Source organism: Rhizophagus irregularis, chromosome 21, assembly GCF_026210795.1.
Source record: "Rhizophagus irregularis chromosome 21, complete sequence".
Lineage (NCBI taxonomy): Eukaryota > Fungi > Glomeromycota > Glomeromycetes > Glomerales > Glomeraceae > Rhizophagus > Rhizophagus irregularis.
In genome coordinates this window covers 1,105,853-1,128,814 of record NC_089449.1, presented here as the reverse complement: position 1 = coordinate 1,128,814, position 22,962 = coordinate 1,105,853, and the positions used below count along the sequence as shown (strand labels likewise).

Genomic DNA, 22,962 nt, shown 5'->3' with positions numbered 1-22,962 from the left:
CATTAACTACCGACATATTAATTTCGGCATAAAAAGAACATTATTAAGTCATTATCAAGCCATAATAAGAAATATCTCAACTTTCGATCGGAACAACTTTTACTTTCAATTTTCCAAATATTTTGAAAATAATCTGCAAGTGTTTCATATTTCCAAAAATGAATAACGTTTAATCAAAGCCCCTTTTCAAACACAAAAAATACAATCAAAAATACAATCTATTGCATCATAAGTTAATTTTAGTATCAACTTTATATAAAAATAACACTATCAGTTAATACCAAAAAAAGCAAGATTTTGGGCTAAGAATTAGATGATCCATTCATAATTAGTAGATGATTTGCAATTTTTACCTTAATTTTTAATACTAATTGACGTCGATTTTCTACTTGACTCCTCTTTAGGATTGAACGTTAAACTTGCGTAATGATAACGCTAAGAAATTGTGTTCAACTACAGTACAATAAGTATCAATATAACTAACCATGACTATAAATAGTTACGGCGACTAATATTGCCAATTCTTTTTCATTTTTTTAATGAAAATTTTTCATTTCTTACGTGAATGATATTCAGTATATAAATGGGTCGAATCCTTTTGATAAAAAAAAAGAACCATCGAAACTTTTTATTTTTTCTTTGCGAGATAATTTAAAAAAAAATGACTAAAAAAGGGTTTTACTTATGTTTGAGAGTTACACAATATTTGGCTTTATTATGTATAATTGGTTTAGGTATTAATAAGAAATTATTATATAGCATTTATTCTTTTTTTTTATCACTTGGATATAGCATTTATTCTTTTTTTTATCACTTGGAAAATAATTATTATAGAAATAACTCAATTAGTATTCTTTAAACGTTATAAGGATGCTATATCATTCGAAGAATCTGCTACCTGGAAAGATTGGTTTGAAAGTTTTTACAAGTAAATAAATGAAATAAAATCTAAAGAAATTTTATGTTTTTGTTTTTTATTTCTAAATTATTATTATTATTATTAGAAGACATGGAATCAAATATTTTTATTATGTAGTCATTGTAATTACATTAATATATATTCGTAAGTATTTTATCTTATTAATTCTATATCTCTTCTTTTTATAAATACATAATAATAAATAAAATCAATTTATAGTGTATAGTCTGATTACTTTTACACGTCGATGGAAAACTGGGCCATATCGAAAGGTTATCTTTGTCGACATGTATGTTTTACAATCCAAGTTATGCCTGTAACCATTTTATGCATATCACTTAACACCTTATTTTTATTATCTTCTATTTATAGCTTCTTTTTATTATTGTGGTTAGCAGTCGGTAAGTAAATTAATCTTAAATTTTAGATTTTTTTTTTTTTGGGTTAAATCACAAACATTTTTATAATTATTTTATAAAGGATTCACAAATATTTATCCGATATACTTTGATGGTTCACTAAATTGTGATATAAAGGAAGAATTCAAAGATTTACCTGGTAGACTAACAGAATGTCGTGCTTATCTTGCGAGTATGGCTATTGGTTGGTTCATGGCTTTATTATTCTTACATACAGCCATTCATTCAGTTTATTTATGGTCTCATCGTGATAAAATTCATGCTCAAAATGATAAAAATGTTTCTTATCCTAATCCAGATAATCCTGTGGTATGATGTAAATGTTGTAAATGATGTAAATGATGTCATGATCTCGAAAACACGATCTAGTTCCAAATTTGATTAGGTTTATTACATGACATCATTTTAACTAAAATTACTAATAATTTTAATTATCTGAATATAGTTTAATAGATATAATTGTAGATAATATCATTAATTTATCCCCCAAATTTAGCATTATATTTTAATAAAAAAATAGAACATTAATTATTTTTATCTATTAACTAATATAATTATTTATTAATTTGATGATGCAATAAATAAGAAATTTCATCGTTTCAAACGCTCCTTTTGTTTTAGTGGATGTTGTTTCTTAACTTGAAGGATGCATACTGTCTTTTAGATGAAAAAAGCGCTTGTTGGGATCGCTCAGAATGATGTATGTTCATTATACTTTTCCTTCATGATGACATGAAGTTTCATGATAAATAATAAGGAATTTTAAAAATTATTTATATCCTAAACCGACCCGTTGTCATTGGGACGGGATAGTCCAGGACATGTCCAAAGATTTCAACAATGTCCGGACATTAAAATCACGTGATCTTAAATTAGTAACTTCTGATCCCATTTAATTCGTCTAATCAATTAGTAATAATTTCATATCAATATTGGCAGAGATATGATCATAAACTTGAACAATTTTTTGGACGGGATATTGGACGGGATATTGGACAGGACATGTCCTAGACATTGTACTGAACATTAAAATTTTGGCGGGGATCTTTTCCAGCTCTCCTTATTAAGCTTATAGTACGATAGAAAGACGGTTTATGATGATGAGTAGCATAATATATTGTAATGTTACTACTTACTAATTCTTGTATAAAATGTTTAATATTGAGCGGTATACAAACGTTTATCTTCATAAATTGACGAAAATTCAGAGGTGGGAGAAGTTCACGAAAATGACGAAATGTTATCTGGGAAAGGAATCAAAAAGATATTGCGTCTAGTGATGTCTAGTACTATCCCGTTGCGATTTTATGCCAAAAGTCTGTTTGGAAAGCTTGCGTAGCGCACTTTTCAACAGACGTGCGCCGTTGGAGATAGTTGAATATACGGGGGTCCAGGAACACCATGCTGCGGGCGGGGGAGGGGAGATAATTAATTAATGAAATAAACTGAGAAAATGAAAAGCTAAAGATATGCTTTCTTATAAAATTAAATTAACATAAAGAAAATCTTGAATTAAGGAGCCTTGACTACCCTCTACTTTTTACTCTTTCTTACATAAAGTATATTGGTTTGTTTTAAAATGTGAGACATTTTTTCCAACATTAAATTCAGTAACTTATACTTATGATCACTTGTACTTATGATCACTTGATTTTAACATGTGTCATATTATTATTAGGCGATTTTGACATAAAAAAATAAATAATTAATAGGGAACGAAGTCTCTGCTATACATGGAATCGAATCCCTATGAGACTTTCCCATTTATTGAATTAAAATATGAGGATAAGCTACAACTTCATTCATTCGGTTATACCATTTTATGATTCGTATTGCTAGGGTTCTTTGTTTTTCGTCTAATTTTTAGTTATTTAATTATTACTATAACGTGTTAACTTAAGCAAGCGTACCCGATAAAATTTTGATAAAATACTCAACTCAGTCAACTGAGCTTAAATATTAATTGGCTTGATTTTTCCAATCAGCCGATATGGATTACCTGAACTTCTGCGAATTGTTTTTATTTCTTGTTTTTCTTGATTGGTCGGACTTAAATAGATTTAATTGAGTTTATAAGGAATATTATGTAAAAATTTTCGTTCGTTCATGTGTTTGATCTACAAAATTGACCGGATCTTTATATCACATGATTGCTATAAATTTACCACGAAATCCCGACAAGCACAATCCCGATATGATAAAATCCCGAGGCACGTATTCCTGACAGAGACAATATACTGAACGATCAAAATCCCGAAAGTATCATATCCCGAATGGTCTAAAATCCAGAATTTAAATTTCCTGAAAGTTTAAGTTACTGATGAGTCAAAATCCCGATACAATATTATAATTTTGAGTATCTCTTTGATTTTTGTTTACTAGGAAGATCATTTCCTACTGATTATATAATTTGCGACAATTAATACAATCATATATACAATACATATGCACTATTTCCAATTTTCCAATTTAAATGATAAAGATTGCAATTTTGATTTATGACTTACATGTTACAGTATAATATATAGTGAGATCACGCAGTAGTAATTGACATAATAACTCCTTGGCAAATTATGCAAATTATTAACAATTGTGCAATCACTACGATATTATTACATAAATGGTTACATGAAAAAAAATTCTTTTCTTTATCGTGTCGGGATTTTGACTCATCAGTAACTTGAACTTTCGGGAATTTTGAATTCCAGATTTTGGACTATTCGGGATATAATTCTTTCAGTATTTTAATCATTCGGGATATTGTCTTAGTCGGGAATAGGAGTGTCAAGATTTTATCACATCGGGATTATGGTTGCCGGGATTTCGGGAGGATCCCCTATAAAATGAACGAGTTTAACATGCAACCAATTAATATCGATTCGAAACTCGATTGAATTCTTGGATTTCATAAACATATAGAAAAAGCATTCGACAAAAGTATGATGCAATTTGAAAGCTTTCAATGACTTTTTATGGAATTGGACCTTCAAATTCCTTCCAATTCTAATTCTATTATTCTCAATAATTTTCAATATACATATGTGCATTGAAAGGCTTCCAATAATTGGAAGTAGTACTAGATTACTAGAATTGGAAGATTTGGGAAATCCAAATATGCTTCCAACTTCTAATGCATATCACTGCGCAAAAATGTTTAGAAAATATTGGGGTATTACTTGTACAATCCAGTCAATTTACTTGAATTATTTATTATAATTGATTATAAATATTGTTTATCATTAAAAAAATTTACCGTTATTTTCATAATTTTATTCGTTTTTTTGTTTTTTGCATTGTTTTCGGTTATTACCTTAAATTAAATTATATAAACATTATATTTTTTAAGAACTATTATTAGAATTATTTATTTACATTATATAAAATTTCAAAGAATTAATTAAATATGTACATTATATATTCATTGATCTTAAAATAATTTTTTTTTTTTAGAACGTATCATATTAAAAAAAAATATAATCCTTTATTTTTTTTCTTTATTTGGATTATTTTGTAATTGAACACTTAAACTATTTTTTTATTTGTTTGGTTTTAAAACATTATTAAAATGGCAGAAATGTTCGATTTGTTTGATTTTGTGTTCAAGCACGCAACTTTTTACGCATCCGCACACATTTCTTAAAATGGACTACAAAAAAATTTTGATCGACATGACCTTGTCGTACTGATTACATTGTAAGTTCGTACAAGATAAATTATGTTTATTAACTTTACTTTTGTTAAAGAAAATCGTATAGATAAAAGGTGCGCGAAATATTGTAATTATTCATTGGAAAGAAAGAGAATTGATTCAAATAATAAAGTGAAACTGTAATAATATATATATATCGTTAAGTTTAAGAAGTAAAAAAAAATGAAACTCAAAAAGTATTTTTAAACCTTTAACTAACCTAATCACGAGAAAAAATTAATTACAAACATGTATAAGACATATTATGTGTTAGGGGGATACAAAGGTTATTTATATTTTTTTATTTCATATGACAACTTGTGTACAAAAAAAAAATTTTTTTACAAATACTCCATGTTTCCCATTCTTTATACATTAACTGTTTTCAATTAAGAGTTTTCTATCAGATAACGTGACAACCAAAAAATCCCGATTTTATAACGTACGAAAGAAAAAAAAATATGAAATATTTAAGTTCGTCAATATTTCAAGGTGTCATTCTCGGTTGGATTTCTTCCACTTTGATATTGATATTTGCAATTTTTGTGGGAATGTGGAGCAAAATAATGGGACTTGATGTCGTGTGGAATTTGCGTGTTGGTTTATTTTTAACCGTCGTAAATGTGACTACAAGAGTAGTATCTTTTATTGCATGTTTCATGATGCCGGCTATTTTAGCAGGAATGCTTGTCTTAAATAAAATACCAGTGTTGACCGGGTCTGGTGCAATGATTAGTCAATTAATAGAAGCATCTATAACTCGTGGTCCATTATGTACTTTAAAAGCCTGCTTTAACTCAGGTAAAACTCGTACACTCGCTATTGTTATTGCCTCAGTCTTAGTTTGGCAATATACAGTATCATTATCTGATTTGTATCTCCATTTAACTGCTGTCGGAAAGTCTCAACAACTTCCTGGATTAATGGTTCCAAGCGCGAGGTCATTAGATATAGCAACTAATTGTTCCTTATCCCACACTGATACTTGTTCTAGATTTAAACGTGGAATGACAAATCCAGGTAAAGCATTACAAATATATCGAAATACGAGTGATACGTTTCAAATTTGGAATAATAATGATGGAGTTTATCTTTTGCAAGCTCCACCTTCAAATACAAGTTATGCGTATTCAGGAACTGGTATCTTATTAAAACCTTCCTGTGAACCAATCAGTAGTATATGCAATTTAAAAGCGAGATATGGTGCTATGACAAATTATTCTTGTCCAGAATCATTATGGTACGCCTCAGGAAACACACAAGCTGTAGTAGCAGATGTAAATGTTACAAGTGAAATTAATGATCCGATTACAAATACAGTTACAACATTAAATCCTCTACATGCAATTGTAACTATACGCTATGGTATTGAAGCTACGACAGAATACGATCCAGAATTTGTAAAAGAAATTCATGGTTTCCTTGCAATCTTATTACATTGTCAATTAACAACCTCAACAGTTGAATATGTTGTCACCCTTGGATCGTTAAAATCATCACCACTGGGAAATCTGACAAATTCACAACAATTTGCCCTCGGTGTTGCATCATCAGAAGGTAAAATGATAAGCCGAGCGATAGATGACGTTGAAGATATAGCACATAATACTGGAAACAGCATATTATTTGCTAACGCATTTGCACAACAATGGGCTCAAGCGACAATTGCCGGATTTAGTAGTGGTGCAGTACAAGCAAATGGGGAAGCAAATGGGGAAGGAAATGGAGAAGGGTATGGTTATGTACTTGAAGTGGTTAAGGAACAAACTTTTGCTCCACTTTCAGCTGTTTTGATTTATGCCATTGTCATCACATTCCCATTATTCATCTTTTCCTGTATATGTCTGTTTTCTCTAAAAAATGATACCAACTGGATACTTGTTGAATTCATCTGTACACCACAGAGACTACTTTATCAAGCTTTATTTAGGGAACATTATATGGATGATGCTTGTTCAAAAAGTTTATCAGATCAAGCAATGAGAATTAAAGAGGTTGAATGTAATATTAAGCTGGAAAAAGGACATTTTAAGTTGACAAAAACAGAGTAATTTATAATAATAGTTGGATGTAGTTAAATAATATCTTAATATTTTTGAAAGAATATACAATATTATCAATATTTATATTATATAATTCTAGAAAATTTTTAAACCTTTTAAATATATTTTAATATATAATAAAAAAGTTCATGGAATATAATGAAACATCATTAACGTATGTAATTTTGTAAATATAAAATTATTGAGAGCATATTTTATGGCTCTTTCACTTTAATATATGTAATGCGAATACGGTATAATGCAAATTCAAGATCGGAATTTTTTCATTAAAATGTTGGGGTTTCTTTCCTTTTTTTATTAGTCCTTTGACGAATATGTTATATAAGTTTATGGATTTTGTGAAATATTTCGCCAAATAAACGTGTATTTATTTAGCAACTCCGTCTCCAATCATTACGGGAAACGATTTAGCAAATAACATATAAGACTTTATATTTTAATATTACGTTGTTTCATTACGAAACTTTAGTTTGAAATAGCCAAATTATTATTAAGTTTTGCTTAAATAGATCATTTTAATCATATTTAAGTAAAAAATATTAGTAGTCTACCTGATATTAAATATGAACAATTAAATAGTAAATTAAATGTTTACTATAATATATACATATATTTTATTAATATTTTATTATTCTCTAATTGATAAAGGAACAAAAGGATATGTAATAATTAATACTTTTTAATGGTACGCAATATGATCTTGTTATTCTAGACGATATTTATCTATGCATAATTTAATAATTTTATTTTAAATTTATAATTGATTAAAAAAAAGTCGTGATTAATTGCGATTATATAGGCTGTTTTTTTTTTCAAAAAAATAAAATTAGTTTTTTTTATTAAAAAAAAATAAAATTAGTTTTTTTTATTAAAAAAAAACACTTTTTTACTGTAATATAAAAAAATGCTTTTTCATTTAGGACCTGTTTCAATAATTATCACGTGAGCTGAATCAGCTGATCATTGGTCGATAATAAAAAAAAGCTACCGAGGAATGAACAACTAGTACTGGTAACCAAGGTGACATCGTCATCCGGCGGTGCATACAATTTGATGGAATTAATTTATAGTGTCTATGTAATTTGTACTGTAGCTTAATTCACTTTGAAAATAAGAAATAAACAACTAGTACTGAAAATTCAAACGAGTGTATTTATTGATTAAAGAATTTTTTTTTTTATTATTATTAATTACTAACTATTTGATAATAAAATTTTATTTTTGTATCACCAGAGGCTATATTAATAGTAGACAATGCATGACTTATTTTATATACTGAAGTATTTTTATTATTAATTAAAAAAAAATCATACATTTTTAAATGGATTCTTTGTATATAGTTCTATATCCATCGGATAATTTATAATAAAAAAATCATTTAGAAAAAATCATATAATTTAATTGTTAAAAAAAATCATATGAAAAAAATCATTCAAGTTAATTGTTAAAAAAATCATTGTTAGTTAAAAAAATCATTTAATAAGGTTCAAACATATTTTATTTTTTTCCTTTTTTCAACAGTGAAATTTTTATTTCTTAGTGCTCATAAGCTTAAAATTTCACCGTTTTTTATCAATAATCTTACACATCAAAAAAAAGTGTTATTGTGTATGTTAGATTATAATAACCCAGAACTGAACCACAGTTCTACTAAACCTATAAATTATTTATGTATTCAATACTTCCTTTATTTATAAAAAGTTATACTATACTTAACGTTTTAGTTATACTATTGAATATATGGCATGAAATTGCGCGTGATATAAGATGTAGGCATCTCCTCTTCAGGCCCACCAGAACACAATGTAGAACTAAATGGAATACGTTAAAGTCAGGGTATGGAACTTAGAGAGGTTACTAAACAGAAATTCCAAGAACAATAAGAACAAACAGAAGAAACAATAGTTCTTAAATAGAACTGGAGAAGAGGCGGATTGCACTTTGGGAACAAAAACTAAAACTCAGTAAGACCAGTGTGGAGTTTGAGGAATTGGAGTTAGTGAATATTAAATTGCATCATTTACATTAATTTTACCTAGAGGGCACCATTTGATGTTATGGCATATTAGGGGTCAGTTGTTTAGGCGTCCAGATTCTTTATCATGTGTCTCTAAGAAATGAAAAAATGCCAATTTTGAAGCACTTTCACACCAAAACGGTGCATTTCCAGTCAAAGCTCAGATCTATTTAAAGTTCCAATGGGCTGACGAGGCCAAGAAGCACATTTATATCGACAGATATCAAGTAACATCCATATATGTTAAAGAAGTTATAGAAATGTATATCAACAATAATGGTATTGCAAAGATTAATATCTAATCATATAGTTATTTGAGTGGTTGTGGCAATCCAACCTATACCTGACAAGTATATATATATCCTTAAACTTTCACAAGTATTATATTGAAAGACATGGTTATTACAAGCAATTCAAAAAAATGGATTTTACCTTCAGGGAGGAATGTAGGTGAAATCATTAATGAAAATGTATCTGCAAACACAGCAAGAGTCAAGGATAAGAAAAAAGTAGCGATGCACGAAATCAGGAGAAATTGGTATCAGAACTCAAGTTATACTAAGATAACATGAATAATAATAACGTATACAGTTATGTCATGGGAGAGATATTGGAACAAGACATTATATAAGTATTACTTATCCCCTGCCATTTACACAATAGTAAGTGTTTCATAGTATATCGTAAGTATAATATAGTATAATTTATTGTTGAATCTTATTTTTCTTTCGCTTGTTTTTTTTTCTCATTTTAAAAGATTTTAAAAAAATAATTAAATTTTAAAAAGCTTCGGAACTATTACTATTACACCTGAAAATAATATTGAGAAAAACTTTCTTTTAATTTATTAGTAATCTCATTTGGAAAATGCAAATCTTTCCGAATTACTCAATTTTCAAATCAGTCCATTATAGTATAATCAATAGTTAATTTTTACTGCAAAATTTCCTAGAAACGCTAGAAACGGATAAATAAATACATATAAAATTTGCTACCCAGTAGGTATAACTACATTTGCATAATCGTGTAAATGGTGCCGATCAGGAGATAATGATAATTATTTTTGTATTTTTATACATATTCTTTTTATTCTACATATAATGAAGCAGTGACAGCATATTAGGATCATGAAGATATAGGTGCAAGTAATTGACCAACTAATTCAAGATAATAGTATATTAAATCTCAGCTATTTTTGATGAAGCCCTGTAAAAAAAATTACTCCGTTTTTAATTCCGTTTTTATTCCGTTTACATTAATAAACAAGAGTTTCCGTTTTTTTTCCATAAAGGTCTCATATTCACGGAATTAATATGGAAACTTTACTGTTAAAAAAATAAAATCGTTTAATTAATAAAACTGATAATAAACTGATGATAAACTGATAAATAATTGAAAATTCATCGATTAATAAATGGATAAGTTTCGGATAAATTACTAAAACTTTACTGAATTATTTAAATTAGTAAAATGGATAAAATACTGAAAATTTATTAAAATAAAACGGATAAAAAAAATAAATTTGCTTAATAATAAAATGGATAAAATTCGGATAAAACACTGGAAATTTACTTATTAATAAAATGGATAAAATTCGGATAAAACACTGGAAATTTACTTATTAATAAAATGGATAAACACGGATAAAATGCTGAAATTTTATTTAATAATAAAATGGATAAAATTCGGATAAAATGCTGAAATTTTATTACAATAATAAAATGGATAAAATTCGGATAAAATGCTGAAATTTTATTACAATAATTAATGGATAAAATTCGGATAAAGCACTGAAAATTTTTCAGATGGATAAAATCCAGATAAAGCGCCGAAAACCTATTATAATGAAATGGATAAAATTCGGTTAAAACACTAATACTTTAGTATACCAATTACTTATTAATTTATTAACCAAACAATGGTTACATTGTATAACTCCAACTCTACTGTTTAGATTTCTTGCTGGATCGTGTTTGTCTAGTTGATGTTTGTTTCTGTTGGGAAACTTCTTTTTTTCTTTTACCTCTACCTTTTTTACCTGCAAATTGAATAATGCATGAGTACAATAAATTTGTTGAGAAAATAAAATGTCTTGCCAAAATACCAGGAGTTTCTACAGCAAATTCAGTTGTAGCTGGAATATTGACTTCGGAGGTAGATGATATATTAGTTACAACTGGAGCATTTGATTCATTGGTAGAGAAAGTGAAAACCATTGTTTCAGTTGCAGTAGGAGCGTTAACTTGTGGAGTTATTGCAAGTGGTGCATCAGTAGACGAAGTAGAAGATGGTGGAGTAACTCCTATTTTGAAAATAATATTATTGTACTTGTCGATCGATCTAAAACTGTGAGACACTATATAAATTACTTGAAGTACTCTCAGAATCTTGTGAGCTTTCAGTTGTTGTTGTTCTATTATTATCCATACTATTATGCTTTTTAGGAGGTTGGACATTTTTTCTTTTTGGTGGTGGTGGTGGAAGACCATGCTTCTTTGCTTCGGCAATTTTCTTTTTTTTCGCCTGGTCAACTGTAAAATAAATTTTTTTTTTTTAAAAAAAAATAAAGTTTATACTTAATTTGGCAAATTTACACTTACCCATGCTATTACAATATAAAGCAAGCCATTCTCGAAGGATAAAATCAGCCTCAGAGACTGGAAATGTTGGGTTTGCTTCTTTAAACTACAATAATAATGAATTTTTAGTTTATTTACTTTCTGCAAATATAAATTTAATTATTAAATACTTACATCCCTAATAACTTCTTCTACTTTTCCTTTTTGCTGACGAGATACTGATTCACCACGTGAAAGCCTGGAAGCTGCTCTATTTCGAAGATCATTCTGTAATAAATTAATTTGAATCAGACAACTGGTGCATTACTAATAAACAAGTAATAATATACTGTATTTACTCGAAAATTTAAATATTGATCTTTATCTAACTTCAAAAGTTCGTGCCATTGAAAATCATTTTTAATTTGTTTAAATTCCTGAATCTTGATTGGATTCATTGCTGATCCTTTTGGAAACTGAAACAAATACATGTATTACTACTACACAACAATTACAACAATTACGAAATATTTGTAAAAATAATTTAAAACATGCTTGTTCATTTGTAGTCCCATATATAGTGCTATGTGCATTTAGAGATTTAAGTGAGGGGTCAATTGTCATCAGTGCTGTATATAATTTCTGTCGTTGCTCAGTATTTAGTACATTAAGGAGAGATGGTTCATTATTAAATAGAGCAAGAAAGAACTGTTGACGCTGCTCACAAGTAAGTTTATCAATTTGTATATTATTTTGGGACATGGTAAATTTAAAGAATTTCGTGAAATATTAAATAGAAAAAAATTAAAGAAAAAAGAGTTGAAGAGCTTATTTATAAAGTTTAAATAGTGGATTTATACGAGTTTAATTTATTTACGCGTTTACGCGTTTTAATTAATAAAGTTTCTGAAATTTGATCGACACAAATAAAGTATATAAAAGCTTAAATATGATCTAAGGTAATAATATGAAAAATTTGAGTATTATATTATACAGTCTAGTAAATCTTGTCAAAATTTATACATTTTTAATATGGCTGTTTTATGCACTTGTATTTGGTGTCTTCAAGAAACAAGTGGGTTAGGTAAATTAGTTAGTAAGTCAACTCGTGCAAGACATGTGACAAAACAGAAAAAAACTTGGATCAACTCAGAAAATATACCTGCATCACAGCGATGCCTAGCTACTTCTATTTCTCAAACTATTCCAATGACATTATCACCTAATAATAATATTCTAGAAGATCAAGATTATAGCAATGAAGAGAATAATATAAATGATCAGCAGATTGAAATAGTGGATAGTGAAGAAGAGAATGATAATAATATTGAAGAAGAACACATTTATGATAGTGAAACTGATGAATACAATAATGGCGAAAATGAAGATGAAGATGAAGAATATAATAATAATGGGGAAGGAAATGAAAATATTGAATGTGAAGATTTTGGTAGGCTACAGTAAATAAACATTATGAATTTATTTTAAATTTTGCATAAATTCTAATAATTATTCAGAAAACTTAATTAAAGGTTTACAGCTTCTTCAAATTAAAGATAAACACAATATTTCAGAAGCTGCATTTAACGAAATTCTTAAAGTTTTTGAAATTCCTGGAATTACACTTTACAAACTTCGAAAGTTTCTTGGAAATTTTATGTCATTAAAACCAACTCTTGTAGATTGTTGTATAAATTCATGTGTGGCATTCACAGGCGAGCTTATTAACAAAAATATTTGTCCAGAATGTAAAGAGCCACGTTATAAAGTTGATGAAGAATCTCAAATATCTCGAAAAAAAGCTGCTTATTGGTCACTTATTGATTCATTTCAGACCCAATATAAAGATAAAACTCGTGCAGAAATTCTTCGTTACAGATATAATTATACTTCTACTTATGAATATACTCTTGGTAATCAGATAGGTGATGTATTTGATGGCCTTCAATACAAAACTTTAGCCACATCTGGTTTCTTTTCAGACTGTCGGGATATAGCTCTAATGGCATCAATTGATGGATATCAAATTTTTCGTCAAAAAAGAGATGATTGTTGGGTTATACTCTTTATAAATGCAAACTTACCACCTAATATACGTGTTAAGCGAGAAAATTTAATGGTTTCTGCACTTATTCCAGGACCAAAAGCACCAAAAAACTTTAACTCTTTTCTACAGCCACTAATCGATGAATTAAAGCAGTTGCAAGGTTTTGCATACTTATTTTTATTATAATGTATTTAATATAATATATTAATTTTTATTTCATAATAACAATACAGAAGGTATTCAATGTATTGATGGTTTAACAGAAAATACCTTTACACTCCATGCACACATTTTAAGTATTTCTGGTGATATCCCAGCACTTTCCAAAGTGATGTATACAACAGGACATAATTCATATAAAGCATGCCGATTTTGCTCTATTCGTGGAATATATTGTCAAGGAAATCGACATGTATATTTTCCACTTAAACCTCCAATGAATATGTCAGGATGTCAGTATAATTCTGAAAACCTTCCGCTGAGAACACATGAAGATTATATACGTGATGTTACTGTTGTAAAAAATGCATCTGGATCATCACGTAAACGTGAAATACAAGATCGAGGTACATTTATTTTAAATACATTTAGCAAATTCATATAAACAATTCTTACTTGTTTATATTTACAGGGGTAAATGGCCGCAGCATCTTATTTGAATTAAACTCAATTAGATTTCCTGTATCTTTTCCTGTTGATATTATGCATGGGTTGTTTGAAAATGTTGCACCAGCAATGCTTCGGCATTGGTCTGGCATTTTTTTCAAAGATGATCAAGACTTTGATTCTAATTATATCATTCCTAATAAAGATTGGACAGAAATAGGAAAAACAATGGAAAAAAATCGAAAAAATATGCCATTTGATTTTGGTCGTCCACCTATTAATATTCAGCAACATTCAGCTGGATTTAAGGCAGAAGACTGGATGAATTGGGTGGTATTATATTCACTTCCACTTTTACAAAGCTATCTTCCAGAAAGGTAATGTTTTAATTTGTAAGTGATAAAAGCACATTATTTTTTGATGTTATTTAATAGATAGATTTTGCTAAATTTATTTAGGCATTTAAATGGATGGGCAAAATTCGTACATGCAACAAAGCTTTGCCTTAAACATATTATCAGTATGGAAGAATTAACAGAAATTAGAAGGTTATTTTGTGAATTTATCACGTATTATGAAAAGTACTGTATGCTTTCATATCCATTTATCCGTAACTTTGACATTAAATTATATATTTAACATTTAATAGAGAATATATTCAGAATAATTCTGCACGACTTCCAGCAGCGCTCATTTCCTACCATTATCTATTACATATTGCTGATTCAATATATAATACTGGGCCTGCATGGGCAACCTGGCAGTATCCCATGGAAAGGCTATGTGGAATGCTATTGCCTTTGGTTCGTTCTACACAACATCCTTATACAAACCTCCAAAATCAAATTACAATGTGGACCCAGTTTTCACATCTTCAATATAAACCTAATATATATCAAAGGCTCATTAGTAAAAATTCAAAAAAAACATTAAATTACTCAGAAAACAATTATTTTACTACTGACGGTGCTGAAGAAGTGCTATATTCACTATCACGCAAATATTGCATGAATAGAACTGAGATCCAGCGCTTAAGAGCCTATTATGTGACAGCATTAAACAGAAATGCAAATCAACTTTCAGTAAGCACATTTCCTACTGTTTAAATTTTATTCTAAAAGAACCTTTAATCTTCTAATATATTTCATTTAAGTTAATTACAAATTCCATTCAAAAATATGGAAAACTTCAAACCAAAAATGATTTAACAATTAATTCAAAATTGTCAAATCGCAAGGGTGATGTGGCACGCACAAATTACTGCATTGCTGTATGTGTATATATATCATCATTTTTAATACTTTTAATATTTTAATATTACTAATTTTCTTTATTTAGGCGAAGCTTCTAGTTGACCGAAATGCACATCGCCCAAATGCACCTGTTATTTTGGAAGAGCGTGAATTCTTTGGAGAAGTACAATATTTTTTTTCGCATCAATACAACAGTGACTGGTCTATGCTAGCATATGTGCAATGGGTACGAAATCCTCATCCTTCTGGACATGGGCCATTAAAGTTTCGAGATCATGGTGCTTTTGAAGTAATTAATGTAAGTGCAATTTGTAGAAATGTCGGATTTCTTAAGATGTCAAACAATGAGTTTTACATTATTGACCGAGAAAATCAGATTAAATTTCGATAATTTTTTATGAAATTTGCGTATTTTATTGTGTTTGTAATAATATATATGTTTGTAATTTACATATTTTCAATATATATTTGTAATAAGTAGGTTGACAGTTATTTAATAATATGTAATCTTAAATCCGTTTAAATTCCATTTTTCGTTAATTATGTAAAAAATTGCTTGATAAATTTTTAGTTATTTAATAATGAAATTTTGGATCCGTTTAAAATCCATTTCTACAAATAAAATCACGGATTATTTTCTCAACAGTTGCGGCACACTGAACATTTACGGATTTACGAGCATAATTATGGATATATAACGGAAATATTCTGGAATGTATTTTTTACAGGGAAGGATATTTTCTGAGTACAACAAATTCGCCTTCCAACGTTAAACTCACCCGCAATTGAGGGAACGTCACACATGAAAGATGAACATATTGATTTCTAACGCAATAATAATTTCAAAGAGCAACTTGTTGATTTTATTTTCATGAAAAATAATATCTAAAAAAACTAATTAATTTGTTTTTATAAAGTATAAGCAAAGAAAGAAAATATACAAATCAATGTACCAGAACCAGAATTGCTACTGAATGGCTCATGCTAAGGAAGAAGGATGATTACAGTATTATATAAATAGGCAATTTAATTAATACATAAAAAGCAAAATAATAATAATCATTTAAAACTTCTCTTATTATATCTTCAATTCTAAATTTAACAATTAATAATTTTTAAAGAAAGTAATGTTCAGCTTATAAAAAAATATTAATATCATATTTGTTTAACAAATAAGTAAAATATTATGTCTGACAATTCTGACATGCATAATTGATATATAATAAAAAAAAATGAAAAACAGTAACAAAAAAGAAGTAAGAGTACATGCAATGGTTTCACTTTCATATATAGATTTGCCTCTCAAAGTACCAATCAGACATGAGCGGTCAATGGCTAATTGTTTTTACAATTACGTCTTTTCCCGTGTTTTGAATAATTATATTTAATTAAACAAATATATTTTTATATTCAATTCATGAATTTTACGATCATTTTTTACCAAAAAAAAAAGAGGTCAAAAAGAGTTTCTTAAAATAAAGTATTTTATTTTTGGATAAATGGGATAAAATAGGATAAAAATATAAGTAGGATAAGTAAGATAATGAACACATGATGTATGTTTAATCACGTGATATGTAAAGATAATACTATACTGCCCCGGTGGTAAGGTGCAAACCAAACAAGCTCCCTAGAACCTTATAGTCTATACGTTTTAATTAGATGAACTTCCCAACTTCATTATTTTTTGCCAATCTTCTTCTCATAATCAATTAAAGCTTTAAAATAACTATTTGAACCATGACGATGCCTAAAAATACCTAAAGGTTTACTCTTCTTTTTTTTACAATAATTTTTACAATAAGATTTAAGACGATTCACATGTTCACCAATATTATCATCTTTATCACTTTCATTACTAAAGAATTCTTTGATAGAAGTTGGATCATGATCATTACCATAAAATGTAACTTTATCACCAACTTGAGCGTAATTCATTAATACATTATAATGATAACCATATTTCCTCATTCTTTTATTACAAGCTCTATATGGCATTTTTGGTACAATATCATCATTTAATACTATACGCCATAATGGTTTTGCCAAATTTCTAGGATCATTTATTAAAGCAGCAAGTTGTGTAGAAAAATTAATATCACCAACAGCAGGACTTGCAAATGTAATAGCACCTTGAAGTTCCCAAGATTCATGAGTATAATTAATATTTAATAATCTTGCATAGAATAAAGTTGCAAGTGCTCCACCAAGAGAATGACCAGTTATCCATAAATTTACTTTTCTACCATTCATATTTTTAAGAGTTGTAGCTTTACAATTAATTGATTCAATAATTTTTTGACAAGGATAATTTTTACCAGCACTTTCTTCATCTAGTGGAAATAAATAATTATAAAATCCTCTATGAACTTGACCAAAAAGATAATTTCTAGCATCCACACATTGAAATGTAAGATTACCTAACCATTCAGCAAAATTAGTTGGAGTTGTCCCTTTAAAAGCTATAATAATAAAATTTTCTTTATCAGACCAGAACATTCCACAAAATGATCCACCATCATCAGTATTTAATTCGGAGATTGAAGTAAAATTAAGATCAAATTCTTTTATTTGTTCTTTGATTTTTTTTTCATCTTTACCAATCATATCACGAATTTTATGTTCTATATCTTCAAATGTGTAAATATTATCATCATTATAATTATCGTTGTTGTTGTTGTTGTTGTCATTGTTGTTGTCCCTTTCATTTTCTTTCTTTTCACAATCGCATAATTTTTTATAAACCCTTTTATAAACTTTTTGATCCCCGATATCGTCATATTTTAATTTACTTTTTAATTTTCTAACACATCCTTGAATTTTATAAGTGATTTTTGATTCACGTTTATAAACCAAAGTAGAGAAAAAAAGTAATGACTTGAGTTTACTAACTCTTTTTAAATTTTCTCCTTTTTAAAAGAAAAAAAAAGAAAAAATTTTAAATAAGTACGTGAAAAAAAAATTTGATTATATATAAATTATACAGTATAAATTAAAATTTTATAATTACTTTCACCTAATGCTCCAATTTTCTTTTCATCTTTAAAAAATAAAAAATGAAAAAGTCAATAAGACAATAACGGTAAAATATACAAACAATAATGCATATACGGTAAAGTCATACCTTTGATAATTGTTCTTTTTGTATTATTTCCTAATAATTTCATTCCTTCCATTAAATCATTTATTAAATTACGATTGGGAGGCGGAATCTTCGCTATTTTCCCCCAAACGTTAATAACAGGTTCACGTTCAGATTTAGTGCAATAACGATAAAATGTATAAATCGGAATAAAAATTCCTGCCACGAATAATAAACTAATAGAAGTCGCAAAAAATATAACCAAAAGAAAAAAGTTGACAGGATGTCTAAATAATATGGTCCAATCCATATATATAGCGACAAATAAATATTTGGTGACACGATTAATGTAAAGAAAATATGCCAATTGACCACGTGAACGAAAAATAGAAGTTGCTCGACCAAGAGATAAACCTGGATGATGACCATAAAATAAATCTTCAATTCTATGATCCATTAGAATTTCATCATCTGAAAAATCAACCTTTTTATCTTCAGAATTGATTGCCTCTTTTTTAGAACACAAAGATAGAACGCAAAGAAGATAGAATACAAAGATAGAATGTGATTAAGATTGATTAAGATTAAGATTAATTAAGTCAAACTTTTTTCTTACAACTTTTTATAATAATTCTTAATTTACCTTCAATAATTTCAGACATATTTTACAATAGATTTAATAAATAGTTTTATATTATATAATATTTGTATATAACAGATAATTTATTAATCTATTTTTTTTTTAAAAAAAAAAAGAAACACGAAATTAACGGTGGATAAATTTTGTCACTTTAAAAGGATTTTTTCAGGACATTGTACAGTATATTGTTGCAAATTTCTAAATATAGTACTTATTAAACTCAGAGCGTTATTTTAATCTCTTTGTTTCATAATCAGCAAAATTATAATGTTTATCATTTTCTAATTTGATAAGTAAAATATGTAAAATATGTATGCAATTTACATGTTAATATTTCCTGTGTATTTCGTAATGTAATATACTGCAAAAGGAAATTTGATTACTTCTAAATTAGGTAAATTGTAAACTACAAATAATATACATTATCACAAATAAAAAGTTGCGTTATCTTGGACATTTTCGAACATTCATTTCTCTCCCCCTTTTTTAAGTTTTAACAAAAATTATTATATATCAAAATATGAACTTCAAATTTAAATTTCTTTATCTCTCAATACTTCTCTTATTTATACCATCAACGTTTGCTCTTAAAGATGATGGAAGCAACAACATTGAAGCCGTTTTTGATGCGGCTACAGGGTTTATGATACCTCTTATCATATATTTATCCTTAAATCATGGAATGAATAATTATTTATTTTGTTCATTCATCATATTAGCAATGGCTGATATGGGATTAACAATATTTTTCACTTATTTTTGTTATTTTCATTATAATCATGATCCATTTTTTTGGATTTATTTTATATTTATTGAACCAATTTATATTATAAATTATCTTATTATATTAAAAGAAAGTGATCATTTTAATAAATTTTTATTAAGAAATAATAAGAAGGAAGTAAACAAAATGGAAAAGTGGATTAAAAAAAAATTAATTCCTTTAACATTATTTATTATAAATTTGATATTTTTGGGTATCGCTATACGTAAAGATTATGTTGATTTTATAAATGGACTTTTTATAATTATACCAAGTATAATTTTATTCTTGGTTTATCTTGGTTTCATCATTTTTTATAATGAAACTAAAAATGAGAATATGGATAATGAGAATAAGAGTAATGGACTTGCTCATCTTCGTTTTTTTGTTGAATTTATGTGTTCAATTATTTTTGTTATGATATCAGGTCCTTCTGTTTTATGGATAAAATGTTATTTATCTATTACTATAGTTGAAATGTCTTTATATTTAGAAAGAGCAAAACCTGATTCAATATTACGTTATAGATTAAATAATCTTGATCAATGTAAAGATTTATTATTAAATCTTCATAATGATGATAATGAAAAAAGTAAAAATTTTGTAATAGAATTACATGTAGTAGATCATAAAAAAGAAGAAAATGATATTTCCTTAAATATTATTGACGTTCAAAAAATGTAATGCATTGTTTGTGGGAGTAAATAAAATAAATTTTTCTTGATTTCTCAATTTCTCTTTCTCAAATTTTTGGCATCATATAATCATATCATATCATATCTGATATAGCGATATCATATATATCAAATATTCATATCATACATATCATATAGTCAAGATCCTACAACTGTATCGTATGTATCGTACGTGCATTTCGTATGTTTGTCGTACTGATTATCTTTTTTATCATTTTTCGTTATTTATTATGCATTACGCTATTTCAATTCCGATTGCTGATCTCTATTGTGTATTAGTCAGAGCTTTCTAATAAATCAAATAACATATAAGAGTAATACAAATAACAAAAATATCACTATTATCTTTTTCCAAGAATCGATTCATCCTTCTTACGTATTTCTTGTATTACTAAAATGCTCTTATTATTGAAAATATTAAATCAAATGAATTAAGAATTGATGAAAAAGTACTTTTAGCAAAAATCATCATCGTTGATCAATTTAAGTATTGTAACATTTTTTTTAATTGGTGACTGATATATTTGTTTCAAATCATTATTAAATTTCTTGATAAGGGTTAAACCTATTCTAAAACTTGGAAAATATTGTTATCTGTTATGTTATTTTGGAAATTATAACTAAACTTAAATGTTACACGAGGGATTTGCAGTAAAATGGCGCCAAATTTATTTTACATTGAACTCTCATTATTCGGGTCGATTGACAAAAATACGAAGTCAATCAAATAATTGATGAACATATTTTTAAAATTGATTATTAATGAACAAAATAACTTTTATAATAGGATTTCGACAATTAAAAATTTTTAATCAGATAGAATTAAGTTGTATTAAAGCGTGATTTATTTCGTGGTGATACCATAGTCATAAAAAAAAATTATAAAAATCTTAAAAATTCGATATACATTCATTTATTTATAGAATTCAATTACAAACCAAAATTGATCAATCCAAACTCATGAGTCATCCATGTATCCGCATACACCCGAGAAATTATTTAATTAAATCCATTTACATATTATGGTACCAATTCGGCTAATACTTAATGTATTTTACCAATACGTGAAAATTCAATGTGCGAGCTAATAAATATTCGTACCAATGCTCTTATACATTACTACTGAATATAATGAATGATACTTGAAGGTCGTATATTGTACGATATGAATTTTGTACAATTTTTCATATATTTCGTACATTAGTATAATTTTTCCCTTAATAAAAAAATGTTAGAAAATTAGAGATCTACATCCCTATAAAAATTTCTGGGACAAACTCCGATAAATGATCATTTATCTGGTTATTCCAGCGAAATAACTCCGACATGTGATCAATTTTCTAAAGGTAAAATTTATTATAGGGCATATACCGATATTTTATTGTAAACTAACGTTTATAATAATAAAATTTAAATTTTGTTATAAAAATCACTAATATATAACTTGTATAACGTAGCCTGCTATACTGTATAATGTAACTTATTGTACTATATACATTATTTCTGGTACATTACTACAGCCAACCCACCTGGAATAATTAATTACACCTCCATGCCCCATATATAAAAGAGTTTTATTGAGATTTCTTATAATAAATATTCAAAGAAATGTAGAATAAACCTTGTCATAACTATTGAACTCAATCTCTTTACATTTTATGTTAAACGAAATGAAAATACATACTATTAATTTCAGTATACAGTATGTCTTTGATAAGCTTCATATTTGGTGTAGCTATAAGCTCATAAAAACTCGGGTTAGGAGCGATACTACATGAGTGTAAAAATGTCGCGGATCCTGATGTGGAAGCAGGTAACTTCAAAGTAGGGATATGTTAGTCTTTCTGGATCAGATCGTGATAGAGTTGTTTGCCAATGAATAAAAATCATCATTTTTTTTGTTAACAGAAACTTGTTATTGTGTATAAATAAAGCTAAGCTCGTACAGGATAAATTATTATATTTGTTACGACGAATATTTTCTGAATTTCAACAACTTCGCCTCCCCTTCTTGTACTATATTTGCATGTTCTAATAAATACAACAACTTTCTTTTATCTTTTCCCTTGGCTGTTACAAACATTTTTTTACAAGAAAAAGGTAAAAGAATTGAATTCTTGTTTAAATTTCGGAAGTATATTAAATGAAAATTTTAATTTGTGCCTTGCCTTGTGATTGATTTTTTTTTCAAGCAAGCTCTAAATCAAAATTA

General features: G+C 27.5%; 5 protein-coding genes across 5 annotated transcripts; 3 read left to right on the top strand and 2 right to left on the bottom strand.

Annotated features, from left to right (window-relative positions):
- Positions 1 to 661: 661 nt before the first annotated feature.
- Positions 662 to 1,653, top strand: OCT59_013689 (uncharacterized protein; the record flags this gene model as incomplete). Its single annotated transcript, XM_025314649.2, has 6 exons — positions 662 to 734; positions 835 to 928; positions 1,005 to 1,063; positions 1,139 to 1,208; positions 1,292 to 1,320; positions 1,400 to 1,653. The coding sequence occupies 6 exons, from the start codon at positions 662 to 664 to the stop codon at positions 1,651 to 1,653; spliced, it is 579 nt and encodes a 192-aa protein (XP_025184640.1).
- Positions 1,654 to 5,487: 3,834 nt separating this feature from the next.
- On the top strand, positions 5,488 to 7,077 carry OCT59_013688 (uncharacterized protein; the record flags this gene model as incomplete). Its single annotated transcript, XM_066141672.1, has 1 exon — positions 5,488 to 7,077. The coding sequence occupies one exon, from the start codon at positions 5,488 to 5,490 to the stop codon at positions 7,075 to 7,077; it is 1,590 nt and encodes a 529-aa protein (XP_066001787.1).
- A 3,972-nt stretch (positions 7,078 to 11,049) lies between these two features.
- On the bottom strand, positions 11,050 to 12,122 carry OCT59_013687 (uncharacterized protein; the record flags this gene model as incomplete). Its single annotated transcript, XM_066141671.1, has 5 exons — positions 11,050 to 11,408; positions 11,476 to 11,637; positions 11,707 to 11,791; positions 11,860 to 11,952; positions 12,024 to 12,122. The coding sequence occupies 5 exons, from the start codon at positions 12,120 to 12,122 to the stop codon at positions 11,050 to 11,052; spliced, it is 798 nt and encodes a 265-aa protein (XP_066001786.1).
- A 5,128-nt stretch (positions 12,123 to 17,250) lies between these two features.
- OCT59_013686 (uncharacterized protein) lies at positions 17,251 to 19,314 on the bottom strand (the record flags this gene model as incomplete). Its single annotated transcript, XM_025314652.2, has 4 exons — positions 17,251 to 18,479; positions 18,581 to 18,610; positions 18,695 to 19,162; positions 19,296 to 19,314. The coding sequence occupies 4 exons, from the start codon at positions 19,312 to 19,314 to the stop codon at positions 17,251 to 17,253; spliced, it is 1,746 nt and encodes a 581-aa protein (XP_025184647.1).
- A 498-nt stretch (positions 19,315 to 19,812) lies between these two features.
- OCT59_013685 (uncharacterized protein) lies at positions 19,813 to 20,739 on the top strand (the record flags this gene model as incomplete). Its single annotated transcript, XM_025331625.1, has 1 exon — positions 19,813 to 20,739. The coding sequence occupies one exon, from the start codon at positions 19,813 to 19,815 to the stop codon at positions 20,737 to 20,739; it is 927 nt and encodes a 308-aa protein (XP_025184648.1).
- Between the last annotated feature and the right edge of the window lie 2,223 nt (positions 20,740 to 22,962).